The sequence below is a fragment of the Sus scrofa genome, chromosome 6 (assembly GCF_000003025.6).
Source record: "Sus scrofa isolate TJ Tabasco breed Duroc chromosome 6, Sscrofa11.1, whole genome shotgun sequence".
Taxonomy (NCBI): Eukaryota; Metazoa; Chordata; class Mammalia; order Artiodactyla; family Suidae; genus Sus; species Sus scrofa.
In genome coordinates, this window is record NC_010448.4 from 69973069 (window position 1) to 69998944 (window position 25876).

The following is a 25876-nucleotide window of genomic DNA, read 5'->3' on the forward strand; positions in this document are numbered from 1 at the left end:
GCAACTGGTCGGCTTGTCTAGGTGTTGGGAAGCCTGGACTAGCGGTGGAGGGAGAAGAGGGGAAGACTAGTTACGATCTGGCAAGTAACTGGAGATGCTGAAGTTAGCCGACTTTGGGCAAGGCGCCGGGCGAGTGCGGAGGAAGCGGTGGAGGGCGGACGGGGCTCCACGCAGCCTCCCACCTCCTGCCGCCGGGGGGCGCACTCCGAGCGGCACAGCCACTTCCGCCGGCGCCCCGCCCACCAGGCTCGCCCGGCGCTTCGATTGGCTTGCGCAGCGGGAGCGCGCCGAGTCAGGGGGCGGGCCCGCGCCGGCTACAAAGCGGCGAAGGTCACGGCGCGGGGAGGCGCGCGCCGCCGCTCCGCGTCCCGCCTGCGTCCCTCGGCTCTGCCGCCACCGCCTCCCGACGCTGCCCGCCGCCGCCCACCGCCTGCGCGAGGAGCCATGGAGGGAGTGAGCGCGCTGCTGGCCCGCTGCCCCACGGCCGGCCTGGCCGGCGGCCTGGGGGTCACGGCGTGCGCCGCCGCCGGCGTGCTGCTCTACCGGATCGCGCGGAGGTGAGTGCGCGCGGCCCACGCGGCCTCGGCCCGCGCCCGCGGCCCTCCCGCCCCGGCGCTCCGGAGCCTCCCTCTCCGTGCGCGCCGGGGCCGCGGTGTGGCGTGGGGCCCGTGTGTGCCGCGCTGAGCCCCGTCGTGCACGCCCCCGCCTCAGAAAAGAAGAGCGGGCTGCGAATCCTCGGTCGGGAAGCGGCTGAGGATCGGGTTGAGGGTCCCCAGGAATGTGGGGCGGGCGGCAACAGCCAGCGCGTGGGCTATGAACTTCCTTCCCCCGCGGAGACCTGTGATGGCCGAGCCGCAGGGTCTTCAGGGCCCCCAGACCCTGAGGGAGAGCCGAGCGGGGCTCGGGCCGCTCTCTTTTCCGACTCAGCCCCCATCCCTGGTCCTCAGGAGCACGTTGGAGTAGCGTGATCCCAGCCAGCAGTTTCTGGTCTGTATACGCTGTCTCAGGCGTCCTTCTAATCTCACATTAGCTCATTTCAGAGGCACAACCCCTGCCTTCCCTAGAGAAGCGGAGGGACAAAAGAGCTACATAAATTGTTATTAATCAGAGGAGTAAGGGTGTGAGCTGAAGCATCCTTGCCATGGAGCCTGCATCCCTAACCCCTTGGCCCTACTGCCTCCAAGAGCAGAAAACCTGACATACTTCAGAGGTGTTTAAAACTGGGCCGGGTTGCTGCTGGGGTTCAGTGGGTGTCCCCTGCCCTGGCCCAGGCTTAAAGATACGCTGATCGCCCCCTCCCCCCATACGAAGAGCTGGCTTCTTGCTCCAGCAAGGCCTCAGGGGCAGCCCCACTGTGTCCTCATTTGATCCACCTTCCCAGGGAACAAGGAAAAAGAGGGGGTTGTGAGAACATTCTGGGGACAGAATGAGTGGGTTTGTAGAATCAGCAAGGGAGGTGGGAAGCTCAGCTCTTTCGGTGGGAGAGAGGAAGGAACTTGCCCACGGCCACCCAGCAGCGAGTCAGGGAGCTGGGAGCTGGCATTGGAACCCAGAGGGTTGGTCTGTTCTTCCTTAGGCAGCACCGTACGCTGCTTCTCACCCAGGGGAAGAGAAGTGAGGGCGACTGAGTCACAGGCTTCCTGGAGGAGGAAGGGGTGGGAGGGATGTCAGCTATCTGCAGGATGAGCCAGACTGGCAGGCTGAGGAGGGGGTGGCCTCAGGGGGTCCCTGACAAGCCACATCTCTACGTGTCCCAGCTTCTGCCCAATTCTTGGAAGCTGGAGGGGTGGCAGAACCAGCTGGTTCAAACCAGTCGCTTGATACACGAGGGAACTGAGGCGCAGCAGTGCCCGCTGCTTGCTTAGATTCCCAGAGCATGTTGACAGCAGAACTGCGTCCAGTGTCTGGTTTCTCCCTCACACTGCAGCCTTCCAGTTAACCCAGGGTCGGGAGAGGTCCGTCCAGGGCTGGGAGCCTGGGCTGGCATTGTTGCCAAGCCTGGCAGCCCTACTTGGGTTGGCGTGGCCCGGTTAGGACCAGGTTTGCTCACTGTGCCTCGAGCTCTGTCTTGTGTAGCAGCATTCCCAGGGGTCCTGGCTGCCAGCCCCAGCTTTCCCGCTGCTGCAGACAGGCATCTGGGCCTGGGTGCAGTGTTGGGTGAGCTGGTTTGAAGGTGTGCTGGGAGGATACCAGTGGTGTGGCACTGGTACAGTTGTGGTGTGGCATTGGGACCTGTTGAGAAGGACCAACCTTTCCCAGGAGGCTCCGTGATCCTCCCAGAGCACTGGCTTTTGTCTGGGGATCATAAATTGGCCACTGTCACCATTCAGAAGCAAGACCAACCCCGCAGATGGAACCCTCTCCCTCTCAGGGTGGAATAGTGACAGCGAGGAACGTTGGCTTTGGCGCAGTGCAGGTTTTGAATGACCCTCGGGAGGGCATGTGAGGAGAGTTGTTTTTGGAAATGGACTTGGCCGAGTGGGTGTTTACGTGCTCAGCACGGAGATGGAGGGACGCGGACGGAGGACTGGCTGCAAAGCGCTTCTCAAGGGCAGAGCCGACCTGGTTTCCCACCTGCGGAGTCCTCTTGACCGGGCCACCTGTGACCTGGCGGGCAGGTGCGGTGCTGTTGTCCCCATTCTACAGAAGAGGAAACAGGTGTGGAGAGATCCTTTCCTGCCCAGTGACACCCAGCTGTTCAGTGGCAGAGTCTTGCCTCCCTCCAGCCCTTCTGCTCCAAACCAGGCCCCATGCTCTGGGTCCTTGCTGCCTTGGCGGCTGCCCTGCACCACAGGAGGCTGGGTGGAAGCCCAGGTTCCACATCCCTGGCCCACTTGCCCTGTACCCAGGCAGCCTACCCTGCCCAGACTCCCACCCCTGGACTTGGTATCATCATGTCCGTCTCCTGCCAGCACATCCCTGCGCAGGACCTCGGGGACCTCCCGCGCCCCAGAGGCATTTGGAGAGGAGTGGCTGCAGCCTCCGGGCGGGAGCAGAGCCTGGCATCCAGAGTTTCTGCTCCATTCTCGCTGTGCCCTCCCTCCCCGTGCTGCGCACTCCTGCTGGCGGGACCCGCTCCCTGCACGCGCGCCGGGGCCCTCCCCTTGCCCAGCAGTCCGTTTGAAGGCCATCTGCTCATTTTGCCCTGCTGGCCGGCCCACCATTCTGGAGCGTGACAGCAAATGCTCCGCTTGCTGGCTCTCTCCTGTGGCATCTGCCACCAGCTGCCCTGGGAGGTTGTCATTCTTGTCCTTGTGTCCGGGTCAGGAGTGGACCTCGTCTCTGCCTCCTTGCAGGCCTAGCACGTGCTTCGCCAGCACAGGCTGAGCGAGGAACCAGGGCCGCCCGCCGCGGGCGGATCCGGCTTTCTGTCTTGGTGTTGGCGGGACTGCCGTGGGCTGACGTTTGCTTTGCCTTGAGGTGGGAGTGGGTGCTCTGGAGGCCTGTTGGGTCCTGGTGGCACCAAGTGCCTGTTGGCGACGCTCTCTTACAGCCCAGGAGGCACCTTCTTGGATTCCCCGGGGTGGATGGGACAGCATGGGGAGCCCACTCAGGGCACAAAGTGGAGAGCTGCGAGGGGTCCAGCAGGGCCCCCTCCCCTATGAGGCTGTCCTGGGATATCCTTTCGGGGCCGTGCCAGAGGCTGACCTCGGCCTCAAGGGAACCAGCCTGACTCTGAGAGGTCATCCCCCAGACCCTGCCAGGCTGCACACAGTACCCAGGGTCACTCAGAGTGCCTCTCAGGGCCTGGTGGAGACTGGGTGACACTCTGAGTCCCACCCCCTCCTCAGATAGGAACTGAGTCCCATGTGGTGTCCCTTCCATGTGCTGCACCCAGCCCCTGGCTGGGTGCTGGGCCAGGACCTGGAGCTGCATGCCTCAGAGTGGTGGGCTGGCAGTGGGCTAGAGCTGGCACCGTGCCCCCACCAGACCTGTAGGCCATGGTGGGATGTCAGGCAGGGCGCGAGACCTGTCCTTGTTGAGGTCAGATGGGGTGATAGCGTTCTTCGGGGCACGTGTTTATCTTTTTTCCTCTGTTGTGTTTTGGGTGCTTGTAAAGGGATGGTTCTAGAGCTTGCAGGCCCCCCACCCCCACCCCCAGCTACCTCAGCTCTCCTCTGGCCCCAGCAGAGCCCACAGCTCAGCATGCAGGTAGCAGGAGCTGGAGGAGAACCTTCCAGACCCTCCCAGCCTTCCACCTGAGACAGCCTGACCTGGGTCCCTCTAATGCACTCTCGCTTGTGTCCCAGGGCCATTCTGTCTGTCACCTCGATCTTGTCCACCATCAAGAGTGATTTTTTTGACCCAGGGCCTCACTGGGGACAGAGGTTGAGGGCTTGGGGGAGAAGCGGGTTAAGGGGTTTGGGAGGGGAACAGGGTGGGGGTATCTCTCGGGCTAAGCTGGCTAGGAATAGACTGACCCAGAGGCCCCTACATCGGGCCTCGTACAGCTGGGTGCAGCCCGGCCAGACCCCGCCCGGTGCCCGGAGAGACCGTTGGAGGTGAGGGCGGCCATCACTGCAGTGGGCTTCACATGCACCCGCTTGTCTGGGGCTCACAGGCCCACTCTCGCTTTCAGGGCTCACTGCAGAGGAGCCGTGGGGGGTGACACCCCAGCATGTGGACCCCGTGGCCGGCGGCAGCTCTCTATCCGCGAGGGGAGGGCCTTCTCCCCGCCGACCCTGGGCAGGGATCACCAGGCTGGAGCTGCTGGTCCAGGGACCAGGGCTAATCCCCACACCCACCCCCCACCGCCCTAGCAGCGGAGCAGAGACTCGGGATGGAAATGATGACTCCAGGGTGGGGTGGGGTTTTGTGCCGGTCCCGTGGACCAGGGCCTCAGTTCCTGCTCCCACACTGCTGTCCCTGGGGCCACCGCCTTTATTCTCTTCCTGTTTTGCTTTATTTGTGGGCTGCCAGTTCATCTGCTGGCTTCTTCCAGGGACTGAGTGCAGTGCGGCGGGCTTCTGGGGTGAAGGGGTGAGGCATCCACCATGAAGACAGCGGGAGCCAGGGCCACAGAGAGGTTCTTGGGTCCTCACCCCCTTGGACACACCCCCACGCACCGTTACAAAGAAGCCCATAAAGTAGTTACACATTAACAAAGAGAAAGCCAAGTGCTTAATTGCCCAGGAATGCCAAGCACCAGCCTCTCGCAGAGCGGTCCCCACACTGCCAGCGGGTTCCCGGGCCGCTAGCTGCCTCCTCCCACCGCCTTTGCGGGAAGCCTGTAACGTGCTCAGGGCGTCTCCTGCCAACCACCTGCCCGGCTCAGTGCTCTCCTCCATCCCTCGTCCATTCCCTCCGCAGCCTCTTTGGGGCAGGGGTTATCATTGCCCCACTGGCCAGATGAAGGGATGAAGTGGAGGCACCGGGAGGTAGCGTGGTTTTCACTGTGCCCGCGGGGCTGTGCTGCCCGGTGCCGCTGTGTCTCTCCTTGCCCTCTGCCTCAGCGATGCTGAAGACGTGCAGTCCCTTGACCCTTTGGCCTGAGCTGGGGCTGTGGCTGCTGGGGCTGAGCCAGGGTGCCCCCTGTGGACCCTGGACCCTTCCCTTCAGGGTCTGGTTCCATGTCCTCTTCTCTGTCCAGGTCCCTCCCCCTCCGCCCCCCGCACCACCCTCCCACCAAAGGTGGCATTTATCCAGGCACTGCGAGCTCTTCCCACACTTGCCATGTCTTGTCCCAACTGACAGGTAGTAAGACTGAGGCTTGGAGAACTCTGTAGCCTGCCCGTGGTCACGGGAGGGGCAAAGCCAGGAGGCAGCTGCAGTGTCAAGAACTGGAGTTCTGCTTCCAGGACCAGCCTTTCTTCCAGGCTCCTGAAGACCCCGGGACAGGGTGGCGACAGAGCCAGCACCCTGCATTGTGAGGCATCTTGAGGCTTCTTGTGTCCTTGGGTCCTTGTCACACTCAGATGCCTTGGTTCTGTGATCACTCCACTCTGCTGGTGCGGGGCCAAGGTGGGGAGAGGAGAGGTTGGCGGAGCAGGGACTCTGGCTCCCAGAAGCCTGGGGCTGTGCTGTGCTGGGGACAGTAGGGGCGTCCCTGTGTGGTATGGCTGCCCAGCAGAGGCCCAGACGCCCCCGCGGACTTGAGGCGCGAACTGTGGGACAGGGGCAGCAAGGCCAGGACCCCAGGGCTCAAGCAGCTGCCGCCGTCGCCTACATTGCTTCAGAGTCCCAGGACTCGAAGGGTTTGCCTGGCAGTCGTGGTGCCCCCCCCGACACCCCCTTCTCCCCACAGCCAGTGAGAGGGATGGAGGGGCCTCGGGCACAGATCCTGCAGTGTCTGGGCTGGGATTATCCTGCAGACCCCACCTGTCACCGCATGTGTGGCCGGCCTGTCCTGCCCCCGGCTGGGGAAGGTTGGCCCGGGACTGAGCAGCTGTCCGTCGTCCCCACCCCTTGGCCTCTTGGGTCCTCGCCCTCCCAGGGACTTGGGTGAAGCACAGGAGGCTCCCTCCATCTGGCATCTCCTCAGGGTCTGCAGCATCGTGGGGAGGGAGGGCAGTCCCAGAGCCTGGTCACCGTCAGCCCCATGTCCTGGCTGACCCTGGGTCCCTGTGTGGAGCCAGGCTGCCCCCAGGGTCCTGGAAGGCTTTGCCGCGAGGGCTGAGGAGAAGCCCGGGTCCTACCGCGGACATGTCCCGTTAAGGTCCCCATTCTGCCGCGTCCTCCCCCCGCCGCCTGCCTGCACCTCTAGCTCAGGGCCCGCATCCTGCTTGCTGCACAGGTGGCGGTGCCCCACCGACTCCACTCTGTCCTTGCCCGCAGGATGAAGCCGACACACAGCGTCGTCAACTGCTGGTTCTGCAGCCAGGACACGGTGGTGCCCTACGGGAACCGCAACTGCTGGGACTGCCCCCACTGCGAGCAGTACAATGGCTTCCAGGAGGTGCGGCCACCCCCGCGTCTCTCCCGTCCCCGGGCCTGGCCCTGCGCCCCTCCTTTGAGGATGAGGAAGCAGGCTCAGGGGGCCCGGGTGACTTGTGCAAAGTCACAGCGCTCCACTCGGCTTGTTTGGGTTCAAACCCAGATCTTTCTGGCTCCGAAGCCCATTTTCTTCTTGGCACTGGACCAGGCTGGGCAGGCTCTTGGGCCAGACTGTGCCAGGCCCCACGGGTCCTAGGGAGGGATGCTAGGCCAGTGAGTGGGGAGGGGCGGGGTCCGGGCTGCACCCTCTGCCTCTGGCCTGTTGGGGAAGAAGAGCTTCTGTGTCACACGTGAAGAAAGCAAGTGTCAGCGATCCACCACCACTTCCTTGGCGCGTCAGCTCTTGCCCACTCCTCTCTGACACGGCTCCTCTTCCCCCAGAACGGTGACTACAACAAGCCGATCCCCGCTCAGTACCTGGAGCACCTGAACCACGTGGTGAGCGGCACACCCGGCCCCCGCGCCCCCGCGCAGCCCCCACAGTGGGTGAGCAGCCAGGTGCTGCTGTGCCGGAGGTGCAGCCACCACCAGACCACCAAGATCAAGCAGCTGGCTGCCTTCTCGCCGCGCGATGAGGTGAGGGGGAGCGGGGAGGGGGCCAGGTGCTTGAAAGCAGCTGAGGGGAGGCATGCATGTGATTGGGTCCTTCTCAGCTGGCACAGCTGCTCCCGCTTCCTATCTCAGGGTCACTGCTGTCAGGGCCACAGGCCTGGGAGCATCATGGGAACCCCAGCTGTGCATCTGCCAGTCCGGGGCTTTGTTCCTGGGAAGGGAACTTAGGGTCCTTGGGCTCCAGCTTGGGGCCCTGTTGGACCCTTCTGTTCATGTCCCCCTGAGTCAGTCTTGCCCATGGGCAGTTTGCTCTGAGACTGAGGAGGCGGCCCCTGGCTTGAGCAAGGAGGGGAGATGCGTGCTGCTGAGAGGCTTGCTGTTAGGACACTCTGCCTGACCTGGCCCAGCTGCCTGCTTATCTGGCTAATCTCACCTCGCCCAGTTTGAGCCTGGGAAAAAGAGGCGAGGGGGAGGGGGAACAGTAGAGGTGAGCTGGGGCTGGGCGGAGAGTGAGAGTGAGGCTGCAGAAAGAAGGGACGGCTTTTCTGGCAAGTTCCGTCCAGGCAAGAGACCAAACCGATAACCCTTCTGGCCCCTGTGGACTGAAATGTTTGGCTCCGTGGAAGCGGGGAGGGAGCGGTGTGTTGCTGCATCTCTTGGGGGAGGATGGGTGGGACTTGAGTCTCCCAAAAGCCCTTTGCTTCCTGCTAAGGCCCTGGTCTTGAGGAGTGGGGTAGGCCCACCTCTAGGTTGTCCATCGGTCTGCATCCAGATGGTGTCAGCCCAGAGCTGCCTCCCTCGTGACCCACCCACCTTCCTGGCGCTCCAGGAGCGGGGCCTGAAGCAGGGGCCATGTCCCAAGCTCCTGCCTCCAGGCGTGTCCTGTGGAGCAGCAGGACTCGGACGTCTCCTGGCCCCGAGGGCCCTGCTGCGTGCTGGGCTCTGGGTGCCAGCATCACGGTACCCTACAGACCGTTTGTCCTGTTGGGTAGCAGAGGAGGCAGGTGCAGTGTGGGAGCCACTTGCCCGTGGGTGCCCCCAGGACCCTGAGCGTCTGTCCGCTCCACAGGGCAGGTACGACGAGGAGATCGAGGTGTACCGGCACCACCTGGAGCAGATGTACAAGCTGTGCCGGCCATGCCAGGCGGCCGTCGAGCACTACATCAAGCACCAGAACCGCCAGCTGCGCGCCCTGCTGCTCAGCCACCAGTTCAAGCGCCGGGAGGCCGACCAGACCCACTCGCAGGTCTGCAGGGGTGTCCACGGAGGGTCTCCTCCCAGGGGGCTGGCCCAGTGACTGGAGGACAGCTCTTTGGAGCTGAGGCCCTTCTCCTGGGGCAACACCTCTCCCCTGGGGCCCCGACCTAGCCTGTCCCCAGACCCAGAGCGGAGCGGGTGTCCTGAGGAGGACGGTCTGGTATCGTGGTGTGTCTCCCCTGTGTGTGTCTCCCCTGTGTGCTGGGCAGGGGTTTCTGGGCTGCCCTGCCAAGCCTGGGCACTTCCCACCTCCTGTTGCTCCCTGCCGTGCCTTCATGGTGGTGCCCTTCTGGGCACTGTGACCCCCCTCCCCGCCCCCACAGCTGTGAAAACCAGACTTGGGAGGTTAAGTAGCTCGTACGGGCCACACACCGGATGGGCAGTGTCACCAGGATTGGGGCCCAGGACCAGCTAGCCAAAACCATTAATTTTTACCACTATACTCAGGTGACAGGTTGTTCTGGTTAAAAAAAAAAAAAAAAAAATCTGACATGGTAGCAGGTAGCTTTAGAAGTAAAATCCATCTTTCCCAAAGAAATTCCCACCCACCCTACTGGGTCTCCAGAGTGCCCCTCTGGTTGTGGCCATCTCACCAAGCAGTGAGTGTGTGGTTTCCTGTCTGCAGCCGGGGCCCTGACCACATGACCACACTGCTGGCCCGCACACCCCTTCGCGCAGCACACTCACCCCTCGGTTTCCCTTCTCCACCAGCTGCCCAGACTGAACAACTTACTGCTGTGTTTTTCCTAACTTAACTTTGGCCAGGGTTATCTGTGTCCTCATTACAATTCCAGCTAAAAACATGGGAATGGGTTTGGTTTTTGTTTTGTTTTTTTTTTTTTGGTTTTTTTTTTTTGGTCTTTTTAGGGCCGCACCCGAGGTACATGGAGGTTCCCAGGCTAGGGGTCAAATTGGAGCTGCAGCCACTGGCCTACACCACAGCCACAGCAACACCAGATCCGAGCCGCGTCTGCGACCTACACCACAGCTCATGGCAACGCTGGATCCTAACCCACTGAGGGAGCCCAGGGATCGAACCTGTGTCCTCATGGATGCTAGTCAGATTCATTTCCGCTGAGCCACGATGGGAACTTCAAAACAATCAGAGTTTTTGATGTGAACTTGAAAATGATTGAAACATTTATTTGAAAGGAGAGGTCACCGTGGCACAGAGAGGATTTCTGTAAAGAATGTGGTAGCGCAGGCCCCCCCCGACACAGTAACTCTCGAGGGGGATGCAGGCCCAGAAACGGGATGGATTGAAGGCACCCAGGGGTAAAGCAGAAACAGCCACTTGTGAGAATTCAGGGCATCTCCCATCATCTGGAACTGGGCTCCTGGCCAGACCCGTGCACAGAGTAGGCCCCAGGGTGGCTCCCGGTGGCCGTGGTCACCTCACTGACCGCAGGCCTTCCTTCCTCCCCTAGAGCTTCTGCTCGTCTGCAGTGAAGGCCCCGGTCCAGGTCATCGCGCTCCGTGCCCTCGCCTTCCTGGCCTGCGCCTTCCTGCTGACCACCGCGCTGTACGGCACCAGTAGCCCCTTCGCCCCCGGGGCCCCCCTGCCCCCGGCCCTGCCACCTGGCAGCAACGGCTCAGCTACGTCCGACAATGGCACGGCCCCTGGGGCAGAGGGCTGGCGGCAGCTGCTGGGCCTGCTGCCTGAGCACACGGCAGAGAAGCTGCGCGAGGCCTGGGCCTTCGGGCAGGGCCACCAGCTGGGCGTCGTGGCGTTGGGCCTGCTCACCTGCCTGCTGGCCATGCTGCTGGCCGGCCGCATCAGGTGCGTGGGGTACCGGGTGGGTGGGCGGGGGGTCTGCACCCTGGACCTGCCTCGAGGCCAGACTCAGTGGGAGGAGAGCTTGGGGCTGGAGTCAGGGGGCCTGCTGGGCACGCGGCCCTGGGCTGAGCTCTGAGTTGCAGCCGCAACAAGATGCTGTTGCTCTTCTCGGGCGGCTGGGAGTCCAGTGGGTCAGCGAGGGCCAGAGGACTTGCCTTAGAGGGGCAGAGGCATCTGAGCCAGCCTGCCGCTTGCCACTCACCGGGGCCACATGGCCTTGCTTCTCCAGCTCAGGCCCCTCTGCAGAGTTGGGGCGATGCTAAATAGCCTCGCCTCCTGGGTTGTTGGAGGGTCAAGTGCGATCGCAGACCTCGTACCGGACAGTGTCCACATCTTATAGTGCTCTGAGGGAGGGTTTTAGCCCCATTGTACAGATGAAAGCACTGAGGCTTCAGAGAAACACTGGCTCAGAGTCACGTGGCACGGAAGCTTTGGAAGCAGCATTCAGAAGCTCCCGCTGTCCTCTTGGTCCTGACTTCTGTCCTCTGAGCCGCGTCAAGGGTGGTTGAAGGAGAAGTGGCAGGAGCGGGAGGGGTCCTGCCCTTCCTCCCGGGGCCCTCACTCCACTCTCCCCACAGGCTCCGGAGGATCGACGCCTTCTCCACTGGCCTGTGGGCCCTGCTGCTGGGGCTGCACCTGGCCGAGCAGCACCTGCAGGCTGCCTCGCCCAGCTGGCTGGACACGCTCAAGTTCAGCACCACGTCCCTGTGCTGCCTGGTGGGCTTCACAGCAGCCGTGGCCACGAGGAAGGCGACAGGCCCACGGAGGTTCCGGCCCCGAAGGTCAGAGAAGCAGCAGTGACTGCGGGGGGAGGACAGATGGACGGACAGGCCCAGGGCTTTGCCTGCAGCCCGCACGGGGCACCTCTGTCTCGCATCTTTCTTTCCTGCCTCAGCCCTGCCCCCACCTAGCCTAGGGCCCCTGGTCCTAGCCCGGCCTCTCTGGCCCCTCTGCGGCCTCTCCTCTCTGGCTCCACCCAGCCATTCCCCACCCCAGCGCTCCCAAGTGCTCCCTAGCTGCTCACCACTGCCACCAAAGACCCCCTCACTGCCCCGAGATGGGAACACGGGCGGCCTGCCTGCCTGCCTGCCTCCACCCTGTGGCTTCCTGCTGGCAGCTCCAGGCACACACCTGCCCTACCCCCGCTGGCCACAGCACTTTTCCTGGCTCTGACACCAGGGGAAGAGGGGGGCGGCCTGCTTCTCCTCTCACCTTGCCCCACCTCTGAGCCCCCAACATGGGCTGGTGACAGTGGCTGCAGGCTAGGCCCTTGGCCGCATGGCCATGACTGCTCAGGCTTGGTGTAGACAACTGCTACTGAGCCGGGGCCAGAGCGGACCCCCTACCTCATCTCACTGTCCCTTTTCTGTCTGTCCCTCTGGCCCTCCCTGTTGCCTAGTCAGCCCTGCAGGAGCTGGTGAAACTGGAAAGACAGGGCTGCCCCCGCCCCCGGGATCCCTGCTGTGAGGCCTTTCTGAGACCCTGTGTCCCTCAGCCTCCTTCCTCGGAGGCTCAGGCTCGCCTTGACCATGAGTTTGTGCGGTGAGGCCCTCCTCAAGGTGGACAGTAAAAAACCCTTCTTCTCCTGGGATCAGTAGGTTTCTTCTTAACAGCCAAGCTGTGGTGGGAGTTTGCCCAGGCTGGTGAGGGCGTCTCTCTTTTGGGCACCACTGAGCCAGCCAGACACACTTGGGCACACACTCTGCCCCGGCTCCTGGGAAGCCCCTGGGTCTGCCTTGGAAAGGCAGGACCCCAACCCTGTGGCCAGGCCTTCCAGTCGCTCCCTGCAGGGTCTGGGGTTCAGGCTTCCTGGGCCAGGGCTGCCCCAGTTGACAAGAAGTGCGAGGCCTGACCTGCTTCTCCGCTACAGGGCTGTCCCTAGTTGCCTCCTCTCACCCCATCCCCCAGTGCTATGCCTGGGAAAGGTTCTAACTGCCCCAGCGTAGCATGGAGTAAGGGACACGTGGGTTCACGATGATACCAAGTTGTTGTCACCTTGTCCCTCTCTGTCACTACCCTCCTGGACCTTCCCCTCATGGAGGGCACTGAGGCCCATGCTTTTGACTTCCCTGGGGGGCAGCCACAGAGCCCACAGGGCCTCAGCCTCACTGTCACTGGGTGAGGCAGGGAGGGAACCGTGTGGCCCTGGCCAGGCCCTGAGTGCTGGCCTTGGTGTGGACAGGCTCTGGAAACTAGGGTGCTGTCCACGTTTGGAGGCCGTTGTTAGCCTGGGGACATTCTCTGGGGGCCACGGCAGGAGGTGGAGCCGGGCTGTCCCCTGCCCCACGTCCTGCCCTCTGGCAACCCCACTGAGGGCTATATGTTCCTCCAGGGCTCTTGTGTCCTGCCGCTCATCTCTGAGCTTAAGTCCCCCTCCAGTGTGGCCCCAAGTGTGCCTCCTCCTCCCTCTGCACGTCGGAGCCCAGGGAAGGGACAAGTGGCTGTGAGTGTCACACTCAGGAGGGGCCACCTACTCGCTGGGCCCACAGGAGGGTGGAGGGTGCGAGAGTCAGGCGTGCTCATCAGGCCCCCGGGGAGCACAGGAGTCAGGCCCAGGCCCCACCGTCCTCACATTCCTGGGGTCATGAGACGCTGCCCAGCCCCACTCCCAAGTGGGTAGGGAGCAGCCATGGCCCCGTAGGTATCCGGGTGTGGTGGCCCCTCTGGGACAGGGGCTACCCCAACAAGGCCCCCGCCTGGCTGGGCGCAGCTTGCTCTGGGTGAGGGGAGGCAGAAAAGCACTGACACGGTAGAGGAGGGGGTGCCCGGCCTGTCTCCCCGGCCAGCCAGCCTCCAGGGGAGGGGGCAGCAGGTGCCAGGCGGGGTCCAGGGTCTGCTGGCCGTGTGTGCCCTGGTTTATGGAATCGCCTGTTCTCAAGGAAACTGACCACGCAAGGCTAATTACTGCTTTTCTTGGCGTTGAGTAGAAGCAGGACATCTGTGTGTATGTGTGTATTTAAGTTAAATTATTTATAATAACCAGAACCAGCGCTTGCTGGCCAGGAGCCTTGCTGAGCAGGTGTCTTTCCTGCCCCCTAGTGGGGACAGAGAGACACCTTCATGTCATCAAGATGGAGCCTCTTCGAAAGGCTTCCTGGCCTTTTTAGAGTTTGTGGGATATTTTAAAGTCACCCTCCTGTCCCTTAAAGTTTCATTACGTGGAGCGTATTCCAGCACCTTCCGACATTACTGCCACAGCGGAGGAAGTGCGGGCACCACTGGGATCGTGGCTTATTACCTGGGAATGTGTCAGCCCTGCTGGGGCCTCCCCCCGCCCCGCTGGGGACGACCGTCAGACCATCCAGGATCGGGTGACCGCCCCGCGAAGTGAGGGGGTGCAGTTGGCCATCTTCTCCCCCCGACCAGGCAGGCTCACCCGTAACACTTGCCCAGGAGCCCGCCCGCAGGGCCCGTGTCCCTTCTGCTTGCAACTGTGGCCGAGTGTCCCCGTCCCCTCTGTTGTGTAGAACATGGATGATTGTCTAGTGACCCCCTACTCACTGTAACCATGACTCCTGGCCGTAGATGTAGTGTTTCTGATGATGTATTTTCAATAAATGCCTCCGGGGCCCTGCTTTTACCGGTGGGCGTCAGGCACCACGTCTTTTCTGGTTTTTCTTTCACGTTTCTTCAGAGGCTCCCGTGCCAAGGGTGGGGGCTTTGGGAGACGGGTGCCCACTGGAGTCAGATTTGGGAGCTGGTGACATGGGTGCCACGCGGCTCAGAGCCCACCGTCCTCGTGTGCCCTGCTGGCCTGAGTTTTTCCTCGTCTCTAAACGGCTGTAACCCATGTTCCGCCTGCTGCTCCCGGCTTGGACTGGGCTTTGGGTCAGAAGACCAGACGTCAGCCTCGGTGTCAGGCAGGAGGCTGCAGCCAGCCCCGAGCCCTTCCCAGCCCTCCCCCCCATGGACACGTGGACTCGGGTTCCGGGCTGGGTGCCTCTCTGAGCAGGGGTTTGAGGGCGCAGGCGGGCTGGGGGGAGGCATCGGTCCCGTGCGATGCAAGCCCCGACGAGGTAGGGCTCCTTTGACGGGAGACTCCCTGGGGACTCTCTCCTGTGCCCGGGACGGGGGCTCACGCTTGGTACCGCGCTATTCGAGTAATGCCACTGTGTGTCCCGGCGAGACGGGTCAGACCAAAGAACTGTCTCCCCCTCGGTGCCACTGTTTTTAGTAGCATCAGAGGTTGGGGAAGCACCTGTGCCGGATGGGTGAGTGTGACTCGGGTCATGAGCAGTGGGGCAGCTGCAGGTGGGAGCAGGATCTGGGAGGAGTGGGAAAGGCCTGGCCAGACCCAGCTTCTGGGCCCAGCTGGCCACCTGGCACCCCACCTTGGACCCTCTGCTCTTGCTTGCTTGTTGCTGTGGGGGCCCCTTGGGTGACTCCCGTCCTTGCCCGTGGGGTGGCAGCTTGGGAAGCATCAGAGAGTCATACTGGCACCCGCTGGAAGGCCCAGGGCATGCCCGCTCCCCGGCCCACACGCCCTCCCCGCATCGGGCCTCTGCTGCACATGGCAGATTGGGGTCCTCTGGGAGGCACAGGCCCCAGCAGGGGCCAGGGCTTCGTGCCTGATGCAACAAGTTGTCCGGAGGTCCTAGCATGCCTTCACTGCCCCTGTGGTCCCAAGTGTCCCCCCCTTCCCCTGACTCCACCTCAGCCCACTCCCCAAGGTCATGGCTGTCCTGCCATTTCTAAAATGACAACACAAAGGTGTATTTAGAGGCAGGCCCCTCCCCAGGCATTTTGAGGGCTAGGGGATGGGGCAGGCAGATTTAGGCAGGATGGGTCAGTGAGGGGAACGCAGCCGCATCCAACCTAGGGCCGGGCAGATTTGCTTGCTTTCCCGTGTCCCCCAGTCCCGGGGCTCCACCTTCGGTTCTGAAGTCCAGGGTGCTTCAGAAGGCATTAAAGAGGTCATGTGATTCTCCAGGAGGCCATCAGCTGACCCCCCCACTTTCCTCTTAAAGTCCATTTAAAGTGAGGGGCAGGGGTGAGAAATAGGGAAATCAGTGGAGTGAAGCCTGGCCAGCAGTGGCCCCTGTGCCGTCGTGGTGGGCACGGGGTGGGTGCCTTAGCTGGCCGCCGGCTCTGCTGCAGGGCCTCAGCCAGCCTGCCCGGCCGTCAGCACATTATCCATGGGCTCAGTTGTCCCTTGGGACCGAGGTAAGGCTGGACCTCCCGCAGCTCCGTCCAGACGACGGACTAATCATGTATTAACTGCCTCTGTCCCTCCCCATCTGTAATCAGTTGCTTTAATCAGAAGCATGGTTGACATTCTGGCTTGGGGCCACCAGGCCCTGTTGTGTGATCTGTACCATTCTCGAGTTAAAGAGACACTGTCACCATCCGTCTTTCGGGCAGCCTTGCGGTCGTTTACGGGTCTAAGTTCCAGTTTGGCTGGAGTCTTGCCAGAGCCTCTCCCCAGGGGCTCCCGAGCCCCCGCCCCCGCCCCCCGGTCTGCCAGGGGCTTTCGAGGAGGGTCCGGTGTCTGAGGCCAGAGGACAGCAGTGGGGCTCTTGGAGTCGGGCCCGGGGAGCAGGGGGCTTCCCCCAGCTCGGCCACTCTCAGGGGGCTCTGGGCACAGAGGAGCCCAAGGCCGTTGGCCTGATTGAACACCTGGCGCAGGGCTAGCATTTTTGCTTCAAGGTGAAGGGTTGGCGTGAGGTTGACAAGGGCGACAGTGTCCCTTTAATGCCGAGGCTCGTAGTGGAGCTGGTTTGCTGTGAGGCCGAGGGGGATCGGAGGGGGCATGCAGCGGGGTGCGTCATGCTGGCACCTCCCAGCCACCCGCTCCTAATGGCCTGAATGTGGTCAGACTGCTTTTCTGCTTCAACTAACACACGCCTCCTCGGGACCCGACTCAGGCCCCACCTTGCACTGTGGGGGAGGGAAGGGGACCCGCCCGCGGAGGCCGCTCCTGGGCCCCGGGGGCTGATGCTGGTCTTCTCTCCCCGCCCGCCCGCTGGGCTCTTGCAGGTGCTTCCCGGGTGACTCTGCGGGCCTCTTCCCCACCGGCCCCAGCCTGGCCATTCCGTACCCGAGCATCGCAGGCTCTTCACCATCTCTGTTCGTCCCCACCCCGCCCGGCTTCCTGCCCCTCGCCAACCAGCAGCTGTTCCGGTCCCCCCGACGGGCCTCACCCTCCTCGCTGCCCGGCCGCCTCAGCCGGGCCCTCTCGCTGGGCACCATCCCCTCTCTGACACGAGCAGGTAAGTGGTGCTCAGGCGCGGGCGGGCAGAACGGGCTGGGGGCAGCTGGGCACGGGGCCCCTGGCTGAGCATGAGGTAGGAGGTGGTGCTTCTGCTGTAGAGACGGCAGAACTGGCTTCAAGTCCTAGTGTGTCCACTCAGTAGTTGCTTTTGCCAGAGGACTTAACTGTTCTGAGCCTCAGTGTCTCTCAAAAAAAAAAAAAAAGACGCTAGTAGCAGAACCTGCCCTGGGGCTGTTGTAAGGGTTAAACGAGGTGAGGTATTGAAAGGGCTTGGGTGGAGTCCCTGTTGTGGATCAGCAGGTTAAGAACCCTGGCCTTGCTCAGTGGGTTAAGGATCCCGCATTGCCCCAAGCTATGGTGTAGGTCACAGATGGGGCTTAGATCCCTCGCTGCTGTGGCTGTGGTGTCGGTCGGCAGCTGCAGCTCCAACTGGACCCCTGGCCCAGGGACTTTGATACGCCGCAGGTGCAGCCCTAAAAAGAAAAAGACAAATAAAGCGCTTGGGCACCCGGGGGCCAGTTTCCACGCCCACTAGGCCTTGTCTTTCACCATAGTTCTTACCATGGTTATTACTGCTGTTGTCCAGAGATCCTGAGGACTAGAAAGTTTCCCCCAGCTTTTCTTGTTTGGTCCAGAGGGCAGGGATTCAGTTCAGGCCAGTCGTGCTTGCAGAGCCCTGGTGTGACCAGCACTGGGTCCCCGTCTCAGGAGGCTGTGTCACCCCTCCCTTTTCCCAGCAGGGTCTTCCCCAAGCCCCGTGGAGTGTTCCATGGTGACCCTCATGGCTCTGAGGAGCAGGCAGGCCTGGTGGTGGAAGGGGCCCTAGGGCAGCATCTTGGTTAAGCTGGGCTGGGGCATGTGCAGTGTCTCATTTAAGCCCCGAGCCGCTGCCCTGAGCAGGCCGGGGCTCCCACTCCGTCCAGCACCCTCTGAGCCCCTTTCCTCCGTGACTTGCCCAGTGTTCACACGTGCTGCCGGGACCCGGGGTTTGAGCCCAGGCTGCTTCCTGCTGCAGCCCAGTGTCCCTGACACAGGGTGGGTCACTGGAGACAGCGTCTGATCTGAGCTGAGTGGTGGGTAATGTTTTGAGGCCTTCAGGACAGGATTGCAGGGATGAGGCCTGGACTGGCCTCTACTCCCCCGCCCTGTCTGGAAGTGGCTATTCAGAGTTCCTGAGCCCTTGGCAGGAGAGTCACACTGAGGCCTGGCCTAGCTCAGGCCCTGGGGCTGATGACCAGGGCCTCTGTGGGCCCTTTGTGACCAGCAGCTGGAGCAGAGGGAGGGCAAGGGAGTAGACATGGACCTGGGGGCCCCTGAAGCTGGGCCCTTCTGCAGAGGGGTGTTCTCTGGAGCACCGCCCCCCGACTGCCCCTACCAGGAGCTGATGGGCTTCCAGGCCTCCAGGGGAGGGGCAGGGACCCAGGCTCTGCGGACCCTGCAGGAGCCTGTCGACGGGCATCTTGGGGAGGGAGGGGTGCTGACTGCGGGGAGGGCTCTTCCTTGTTCTTTAAAACATGGGATGATTCAGGTCAGTAACCCCACTGGGGACGGGCAGGAAGCCGACCTCCGAGGGGAGCATTCCTGCTCCCCGTGTTCCCAGTGAGGAAGTGTAGGGTCGGAAAACCCGAGAGCCCAGGGCACGGCTGCCACCCAGTCCTGGCCCCGGGGAGAACCCCATCCGGTCTACCGCGCTGGTCTGATGGAGGGGAGATGGGGCCTCAGGCTGACCTCTTGGCATCTCCGTCCCCATCTGTAAGCGAGACTAATACCCGCTGAGTACGGCTTGTCATGGGGACTGTGGACACATGCAGGGAACTAAGGTGCCGGGACCACCAGGTCAGCTGGGGGTGGCCGAGCAGGGCCCTCACTCTGTGACCCTGGATGGGTACCTGCGCCTCCCTGCACCCTAGTCTCACTCCTAAAGTGAAGTGGCTGTGCCCTGGGGCTGTGCCGGGCTTGATATGAGAGCAGGTCAGGGAGCTTCTAGAATAGGGCCCTCAGCAGATGTGGCTGCTGTTATGCTTACAGAATGGGGGATGCCGATTAATGACAGCTAGGGGCTTAGCTCCTCCAGGGGTGAAAGGGCAGGCCGTTTTGCTCACACCCCGAGCTAATGTTGGGATGGTTCTGCCCTCCTCCTAAGCAGAGGGCCACTTAAGGCTCTTTAGTGGAACTTATGGGGGAGGAGGGGACAGACTGCCGAGGGTGCCAGGAGCAGCCCTGCCCTGGATCCTGGCACTCCCCAGGAACTCGCCCTGCACCCAGACCACAGTGGCCAAGCTGAGGAGCCCCTTGGGAGCAGAGGGTGGCAGTCCCAGAGCCATTTCAGACCTTGGGGCAGGGTCTCCCACCTGCTGCAGATGCCAGGCAGTCACCCTGGCAGCCCTAAGGCCAGGGCTCAAGAGGCACCCTGCTGCCCTCTGCGGAACGCAGGCTGGTCTTGCAGTGTCCGGTGATGGGTGGGATCCCAGAGTCGCCGGTGCTGGTGCCAGGGCAGGTCCTGGCTGAGGTGTCAGGAGGCCCTGGTGGCCTAGGCGCAGGGGCCCTGCATCCGCATAGCTCCGGTCCAGCAGGAAGACCCCTCCCCAGCATCTCTAGAGCAGGTTCTTGAAAGGATTCCACCTCTGCTTGGGCCACATGGCCACCTTCTCCCAGTCTCATGGATTGACCTGGGTCTCTGTCCCTAGGCCTGGAGGGTGCAAGGGGCCGGTGGTGCTCTGTGGTTGACGGAGCAGCAACGTCTGCACAGGGCACATGGTGGCTGTCAGATCTTTCCATGCCTGGCTCTCAGTGGGACACTTGGGGGAACATGGGACAAAGGGGATGGAGTCCCTGCCCTTGGGGTGCCCTTGGCTTCGGGAAAGGCAGTGTGCTCATTGCGCTGAGGTCCAGCACAAGCAGAGGGCAGGGCTCAGAACAGCCAAAGAAGCCAGATCTGCTGGGGAAGGAGGGGTGTCGGACCAGGCTTCCGGCTCGATCTGGATCTCCTGTGTGACCTGCTGGACCTGCTGTGGGATTCAGTTTCTTTCTTTTTTTTTTTTTTTTTCCTTTTTAGGGCTGCACCTGCCACACGTGGAAGTTCCCAGGTTAGGGGTCGAATCGGAGCTGCAGCTGCCGGCCTACACCACAGCCACAGCAACACGGGATCCGAGCCATGTCTGCCACCTACGCCCCAGCTCGCAGCAACACCAGATCCTTAACCCCCTGAGCGAGGCCAGAGATCAAACCCGCAACCCCGTAGTTCCCAGTCAGATTTGTTTCCACTGCGCCACGACAGGAACTCCGGGATTTGGTTTCTTTATCTGCAAAGTAGGGATGTGCCTGGCGAACCTGGGACCGTTGTTGAGAGCCCGTGGCCTCAGGAAAGCGTGACATGGATGGCAGAGTGGGGGAGGGCTCCATCTGAAGGGACTTGGGTCACCTTTCTCTTTCCTGTCCAGACTCCGGGTATCTGTTCAGCGGGAGCCGCCCACCGTCTCAGGTGTCCCGATCTGGGGAGGTTCCGGTTTCAGGTGAGGACAGAGAGCCAGGAAGAGCAGCAGAAGCTGCTTCGGGCAGGGCAGCATGTCGGGGGGGCGGGGGAAGCAGAGCCTAGCGTGGGGCAGGATGGCAGAGTGGGGCCGTGGGCCCCCCAAGGGCAGTGTATTCCAACCCCAGCCCCGTGCCTCCCCGCTGCACAGCCCTGGGCAGATGCCATACATCACTGTGCCTCAGTGTGCTCTTCTGTGAAATGGGCTGAGGGCGTCTAGGTTTAGAGGCAGTGCTGTCGTCCTCACGGTGGTGGCTGATGGAAGTGGCACTCAGGATCCCACCATCAGCAGGGCTCGAGTGAGCCAACCTGAGGTCTCAGGAGTTGGTTTCTATCCAGGCTTTGCTCTCAGCTGCAGTACCAGCCGCTTTGGTAGAAACCAGAGGGGGTAGAGGGGACGTGGCCGAGGCTCTAGGATCCTCTCCACTCCCTGGGTGCCTGTTGGGATACTGGCCCCCCTCCCTCCGTTCCCAGCAGGGTTCCCCTCTGCATACCACCCTCAGCTGGAACCAGCCTTGCCTTTCTTCCTGGTTTCGAGGAAGAAGCTCCAGGAACAAAGTAGCTGCCCCTGCACCACAGCAGACATTCACACAGCACTGTCTTTGTTTGTGTCCCCGCCCGTCCCCAGGTTACTTCTCTCTGCTCTCCGGGAGCTGCCCCTCCTCCCCAGTCCCTTCCCCGGCGCCCTCTGTGGCTGGCTCTGTGGCCTCCAGCTCCGGCTCCCTGCGCCACCGCAGGCCTCTCATCAGCCCTGCCCGGCTCAACTTGGAGGGGAGGAAGCTGCTGCTGTTCCCGTCTCCCTCTGGGGAGGCCCCCAGCATGCCCAGCAGCCCAGATGAGCACTCGCATCCCAACGGCAGCCTCTGCACTGTCGAGCCACCCCAGGTGCCCCAGAAGCAGCCAGCGCGGGACACGAAGCACACTCTGGGTATGGCCCTCTGAGCGCCCTCCCGGAGGCGGGAGGCCCAGTGGGCCCGGGAGGCCTCTGGTCCACGTGCAGCGGTGGGGACATCACCAGGATGCTGCCCAGGACCTGTCCTGGCTCTTCTTGGACGGTGTGGCCGCTCTCCCAAGTCCAGATGTCCCCAGCTTGCCTTCTGGTGACCTTGAACCCTCCAGGACATTGCCCTTTGTGGGCTGCTTTTATTTTCTTCTTTGCACTTGACCGACCTGAGGGTCCTCTGTTCCTTGGGATGGACCGACAACACATCAGGCTGTATCTGGTTGCAAAAGTATTTTTTTCTACTCAAATGCTATTTATCTGCAGAGCGTTTTCAGTATTTTTAAATTAGGTCCTGACCTTTAAAACTTAGAACTTTCACACGGATGTGTGTATTTTCTGTGTCTTCTATGGTGTCAGAAGACCTGGCCAGACAGGCAGAAGGGCAGGTGAGGCCCCGGGCCCCAGCCCCCACACTCCGTGCCCCATGGACCTGCTTCCCCCGAAGCCTCGCTTGTGACCGCTGCCTTCCAGTGCCCTAGTGGCGTTGGAGTTTGCGGCTCCTGATCTAAAACCAGCTGCCTTCTCAGCAATGCGGACCTGGCTTTCCACTGCCCACTGCCCAGGGCAGGCCAGGTGACTTGGAACAGGCAGGCCTAGCTCCCTGGGCACAGGGAGGACCGACCTGGGATTGGAGGTGGAGCCGCCCCGTGTCTTCCCTGGGGCTGAGTGGTGAGCTCCCACTGAAACACCCCTTCTCCCTGCAGACATGAAGTCGGTGCCGGAAAGAGACAGCACCTGCAGCAGTGGTTCCATCAAGAAAGAGGACGACTCGTCCCAGTCATCCTCCTGCGTGGTGGACACCACCACCAGAGGCTGCGCGGAGGAGGCCACCGCCTGGCGAGGTCTGTGCGCCCACGTGCTGTGTGGGAGGAGGGTGGGCAGCGAGCAGGCCCGTCCATCACAGGATGGTGCCTCTGGATCCCTTCTGACCTGGATGGCGTTCAGCAGGCACCTTCTGTCTCAGTAGCCTCTGGCCCCGAGTGGCTATTTAAATTTAACAGTTGAAAGTCATAACAGTAAAGGAGTTCCCATCATGGTGCAGTGGTTAACGAATCTGACTAGGAACTATAAGGTTGCAGGTTTGATCCCTGCCTTTGCTCAGTGGGTAAGGATCCAGTGTTGCCGTGAGTTGTGGTGTAGGTCGCAGACACAGCTCGGATCCCGCGTTGCTGTGGCTCTGGCGTAGGCCAGCAGCTATAGCTCTGATTAGACCCCTAGCCTGGGAGTCTCCACATGCCACGGGAGCGGCCCTAGAAAAGGCAAAAAGACAAAAAAAAAAAAAGTGACAGTAAAGATGGAGTGGCTTAGCTGCATCAGCCACATTGCAGGTGCTCTGGTGCCACGTGTGGCCCATGGCTGCTCCCTCGGAACGGTGCAGAATGTTTCCGCTGTTACAGAAGGTTCCTTGGAAGGGGGTTGGCTGGGAGAGCCTGGGCGCACCAGGGGGGCAAAGACAGCACTGCGTCACCTGAGTTCAAGTCTTGGCTCCTCTGCTTGCGGGCTGGGCTGCGGGGCAGGGTGTGAGCTCACTAGGCGGTGCTGTGCAAGAGCTGGGGTTGGCCCCAGTCCACCGCGGGGGCGTGTGGGAGACATCTACGGTGATGAAGAGTTTTCTTGGAATGATCTTTGACCTGAGTGGAAACGGGTGCTGTCCCCAAATCAGGTGGGGTCTGGGATGTGACCTGGCAGCGTCGGCTTGGGGTAGGGGACCCCAGTCAGCAGCCCATGACCCTTGAGGCCCCGGGCAGGGACTCATCTTCCTGAAGCCCCTGTGTCGTGACAGGTCCATGAAGTTAGTGTCGCCTCCCAGCTCCACCCCACCTCACCCCCCGCTGGGTGCCAGTGTGTACCGCCCTAGCCTGGTACCTGCCTGGTGGCACGGGGTCAGGAAAGGAGGCAGTTCAGGGAGCCGGGACCTAACCAGATGACCCTGGGTCCCCGGGTCTTTCTCGGTGAGGAGGCGTCTGGGCGCCGGAACGGACTGGGGTGGGGCCTCAGCCCCGGGGCGGGGCCTGGGCAGCTGCATTTCTGCGGGGCGGGGCGGGCATTCGGTTCCCCTTGACCTTTGCGCCTTTGACCGGGTCTCTGGGTTTTCTCTCTGGAAGGTCGTTTTGGCCCCTCCGTGGTCCGAGGCCTCCTGGCCGTGAGCCTGGCCGCCAACGCCCTCTTCACCTCGGCCTACCTGTACCAGAGCCTGCGCTGACCCAGCCTCCGCAGCCTCTGCAGCCTCCCGCACCCGGAGTCCCGGAGGGTGCGCCCCGGTGCACGCCGCTTCCACCACTGCCGGCTCGGCCCTCCGCAGGGGCTGCCGCCTCCGCCCTCCTCTCCAGGGCCCGTGGCCTCCAGGGAGCCCGCTTCCCGGACACTTTTCCCTGCCCGCCGGGCCGCGGGGCAGGGTGCGGGCTTGGGGTCGCGCTCCTCCCCGCCCTACCCTTGGCTGATATCAGTTGTGTGTTTGGTGCTGACACTCTGATCCTGAAGCCAGGGATCCCCGAGGGGCTGCGTGACCCTCGGGTCCCCTCCCCACCATCCAGCCCTGCCTGGCAGGACTGCCTCTACTACTGTAACGGGAGCAGGAGCTGGGCTGCCCCCTGACCCCGCGCCCGCGGGCCGCGATCACATCTTGGTACTGTACTCCTGGTCCTGCCGGCGTCTCCAGCTCCCTGTGGGGAGGGGGGAGCGTCCGGGTGTCACCGCCCGGGCCCAGCCTGGTGGAGGGCACACCTGGCCTGGCAGGCCCTGGAGGACCGTTACCCTCTGCCCTCTCGTGCCCCTTCCTGGGGGCTCCGACTCCAGGGAGAGCAGGGGAGTTTCCCCACCCAGAGCTCCTGAGCGCCCCGGGTCTCTCGCCCCGCTGGACTAGTGTAAGCAAATCCCACCCCCCCACCCCCGGCTCCTCTCTGCCTGCGTGCGCCCCCATTTTATTACCTCTGTGACCCGGAGAACCCTGTCCGGGCTGCCCACCCCATTTTCCTCCCTCTGCACTGCCCACAGGGGCCTCGCCTGACCCCTCAGCCTGCAAGTCTCAGGTGAGACTGGGCCCCCCGCGACCCTGCTGTGAACCCAGCTCCTCTCAACCACTGAGACCCTGCCTCCCTCCCTTTCATGCTTCTCTCGCAGGAGCTCAGCATGACTTCTGTCTCCAGCCACTGTGGCAGGCCCACTTCCTGCCCCGTGCCCCTCGGTCCTGCCACTGCCCTGCCAGCTGATTCTGCAGGTGGCTCCCCACCCCTGCCTCCTGGGGGAGAAAGAGTGGCCTCGGGCTGGCAAGGGGGCCCTCATAAGGTTAGGAGAGATGAGAGACTGAGTCTGTGGGTGTCAGAACCCCCATCCTGCTGCCCTGGGCCCTGGACACAGGTGTGGGGCAGCGTGCGTGTGTGTGTGCGTGTGTGTGTGTGTGTGTGTGAGAGAGCACACATTTGTGCCGCTTGGGGAGGAAGCAGTGGCCTCGGTGAATTCTGAGACTCGCTGCGGGGGGGTGGCGGGGGGGTCATGAGGGCAGGGGAAGGGTCTTCACTCTGTCATTCAGGGATAAAGTTTAATTTTATTTTTCTACACATTTTTGCCAGGTAAGGCATTCTGCTGATAAGCAGGATGTCCCCAGTTCTCCCAGCCAGGGAGGTTTAGTTTTTTTAAGCTTTGGGTGCTTTTTTAGTGATTTTTTTTTTTTTTTTTACTACGTGGGGAAGGCAATAGCTCTGACTTCCCCCCACACCTGAGAGCTACTGTTTCCTGCCCTGCCCCCTGCCCCAGAACACGGGGAATTGGGGGCCCAGGGGCCACGCCAGGTCCCTGAATCCAACAGCCAGAGATGGTTCCAACTCGGAGGTGGTGCCTCTTGGCCTCCAGTGGTATAGTGGGCATGTGTGTCAAGTTTTTAATTTACTTTTTGCCCTTAACCAAGCCAAACTCCATTCCTGAACGCCCTTCCTCTCTGGCTATGAGGAAGCCCTAACAGTGCCCAGTGCCCCCTCTCATGCCCAGGCCAGCCTGCCCCCTCGGCCCGGGGCCAGTGGTCCCTCCAGCCCACAGGGTCACGGGAGAGGCCAGGCGGGGAGGGGGTTTACTTATATTTTCTTTCAAACAAGAAACACAACCTTATTTTTCTTTACAAAAGCAAAAAAGGAAACCAAAAAAGATACCAACCTTTGAACTATACCTCGATCTGTCTTGTCTTTATTCCGTGGACTCAGGCAGCCCAGGCCGGCCCGAGAAGGGTCCCTGCTCCAGTGGAAGTGGGAGCTCGCTGTGTCTTCAGTACAGAGCTTGGGGTGGCATCCCGGGACTCTTGGTGTCAGGTGGTAGGTGCCATGTCCCCAGAGGGCTAAGGGATCACATGGGAGACTAGCTGCCTGGGTCGGGGCAAACCCATCTCCTGAGCAGAGAAAGGATGTTCTGGGCAGAGAGCATGGGCAGGGGTCCAGCCATCTCTTGAGAAGAGCCCATCCCAACCAGGGACCCCTGACCTGGCCCCAGGGCTGCGGGAGGCCAGGGTCACCCACGTGACAGGCTTGTTTCCACCTGAGTCCCCTCAGAGTGGACCACTGGTCCCCC

The 25876-nt window shown here is 62.3% G+C and overlaps 1 protein-coding gene across 2 annotated transcripts; it reads left to right on the forward strand.

Annotated features, from left to right (window-relative positions):
- TMEM201 (transmembrane protein 201) lies at positions 310 to 25480 on the forward strand. Of its 2 annotated transcripts, XM_003127539.4 has the most exons (11): positions 310 to 557; positions 6775 to 6895; positions 7315 to 7509; positions 8555 to 8731; positions 10170 to 10522; positions 11158 to 11361; positions 16556 to 16788; positions 20231 to 20302; positions 20948 to 21247; positions 22027 to 22164; positions 23428 to 25480. In XM_003127539.4, exons 1-11 carry the CDS (start codon positions 445 to 447, stop codon positions 23523 to 23525), a joined length of 2004 nt encoding a protein of 667 aa, XP_003127587.1. In that variant the 5' UTR covers positions 310 to 444; the 3' UTR covers positions 23526 to 25480. The 2 variants fall into 2 exon arrangements, with proteins under 2 accessions (XP_003127587.1, XP_013854409.1); XM_013998955.2 differs by lacking the exon at positions 20231 to 20302.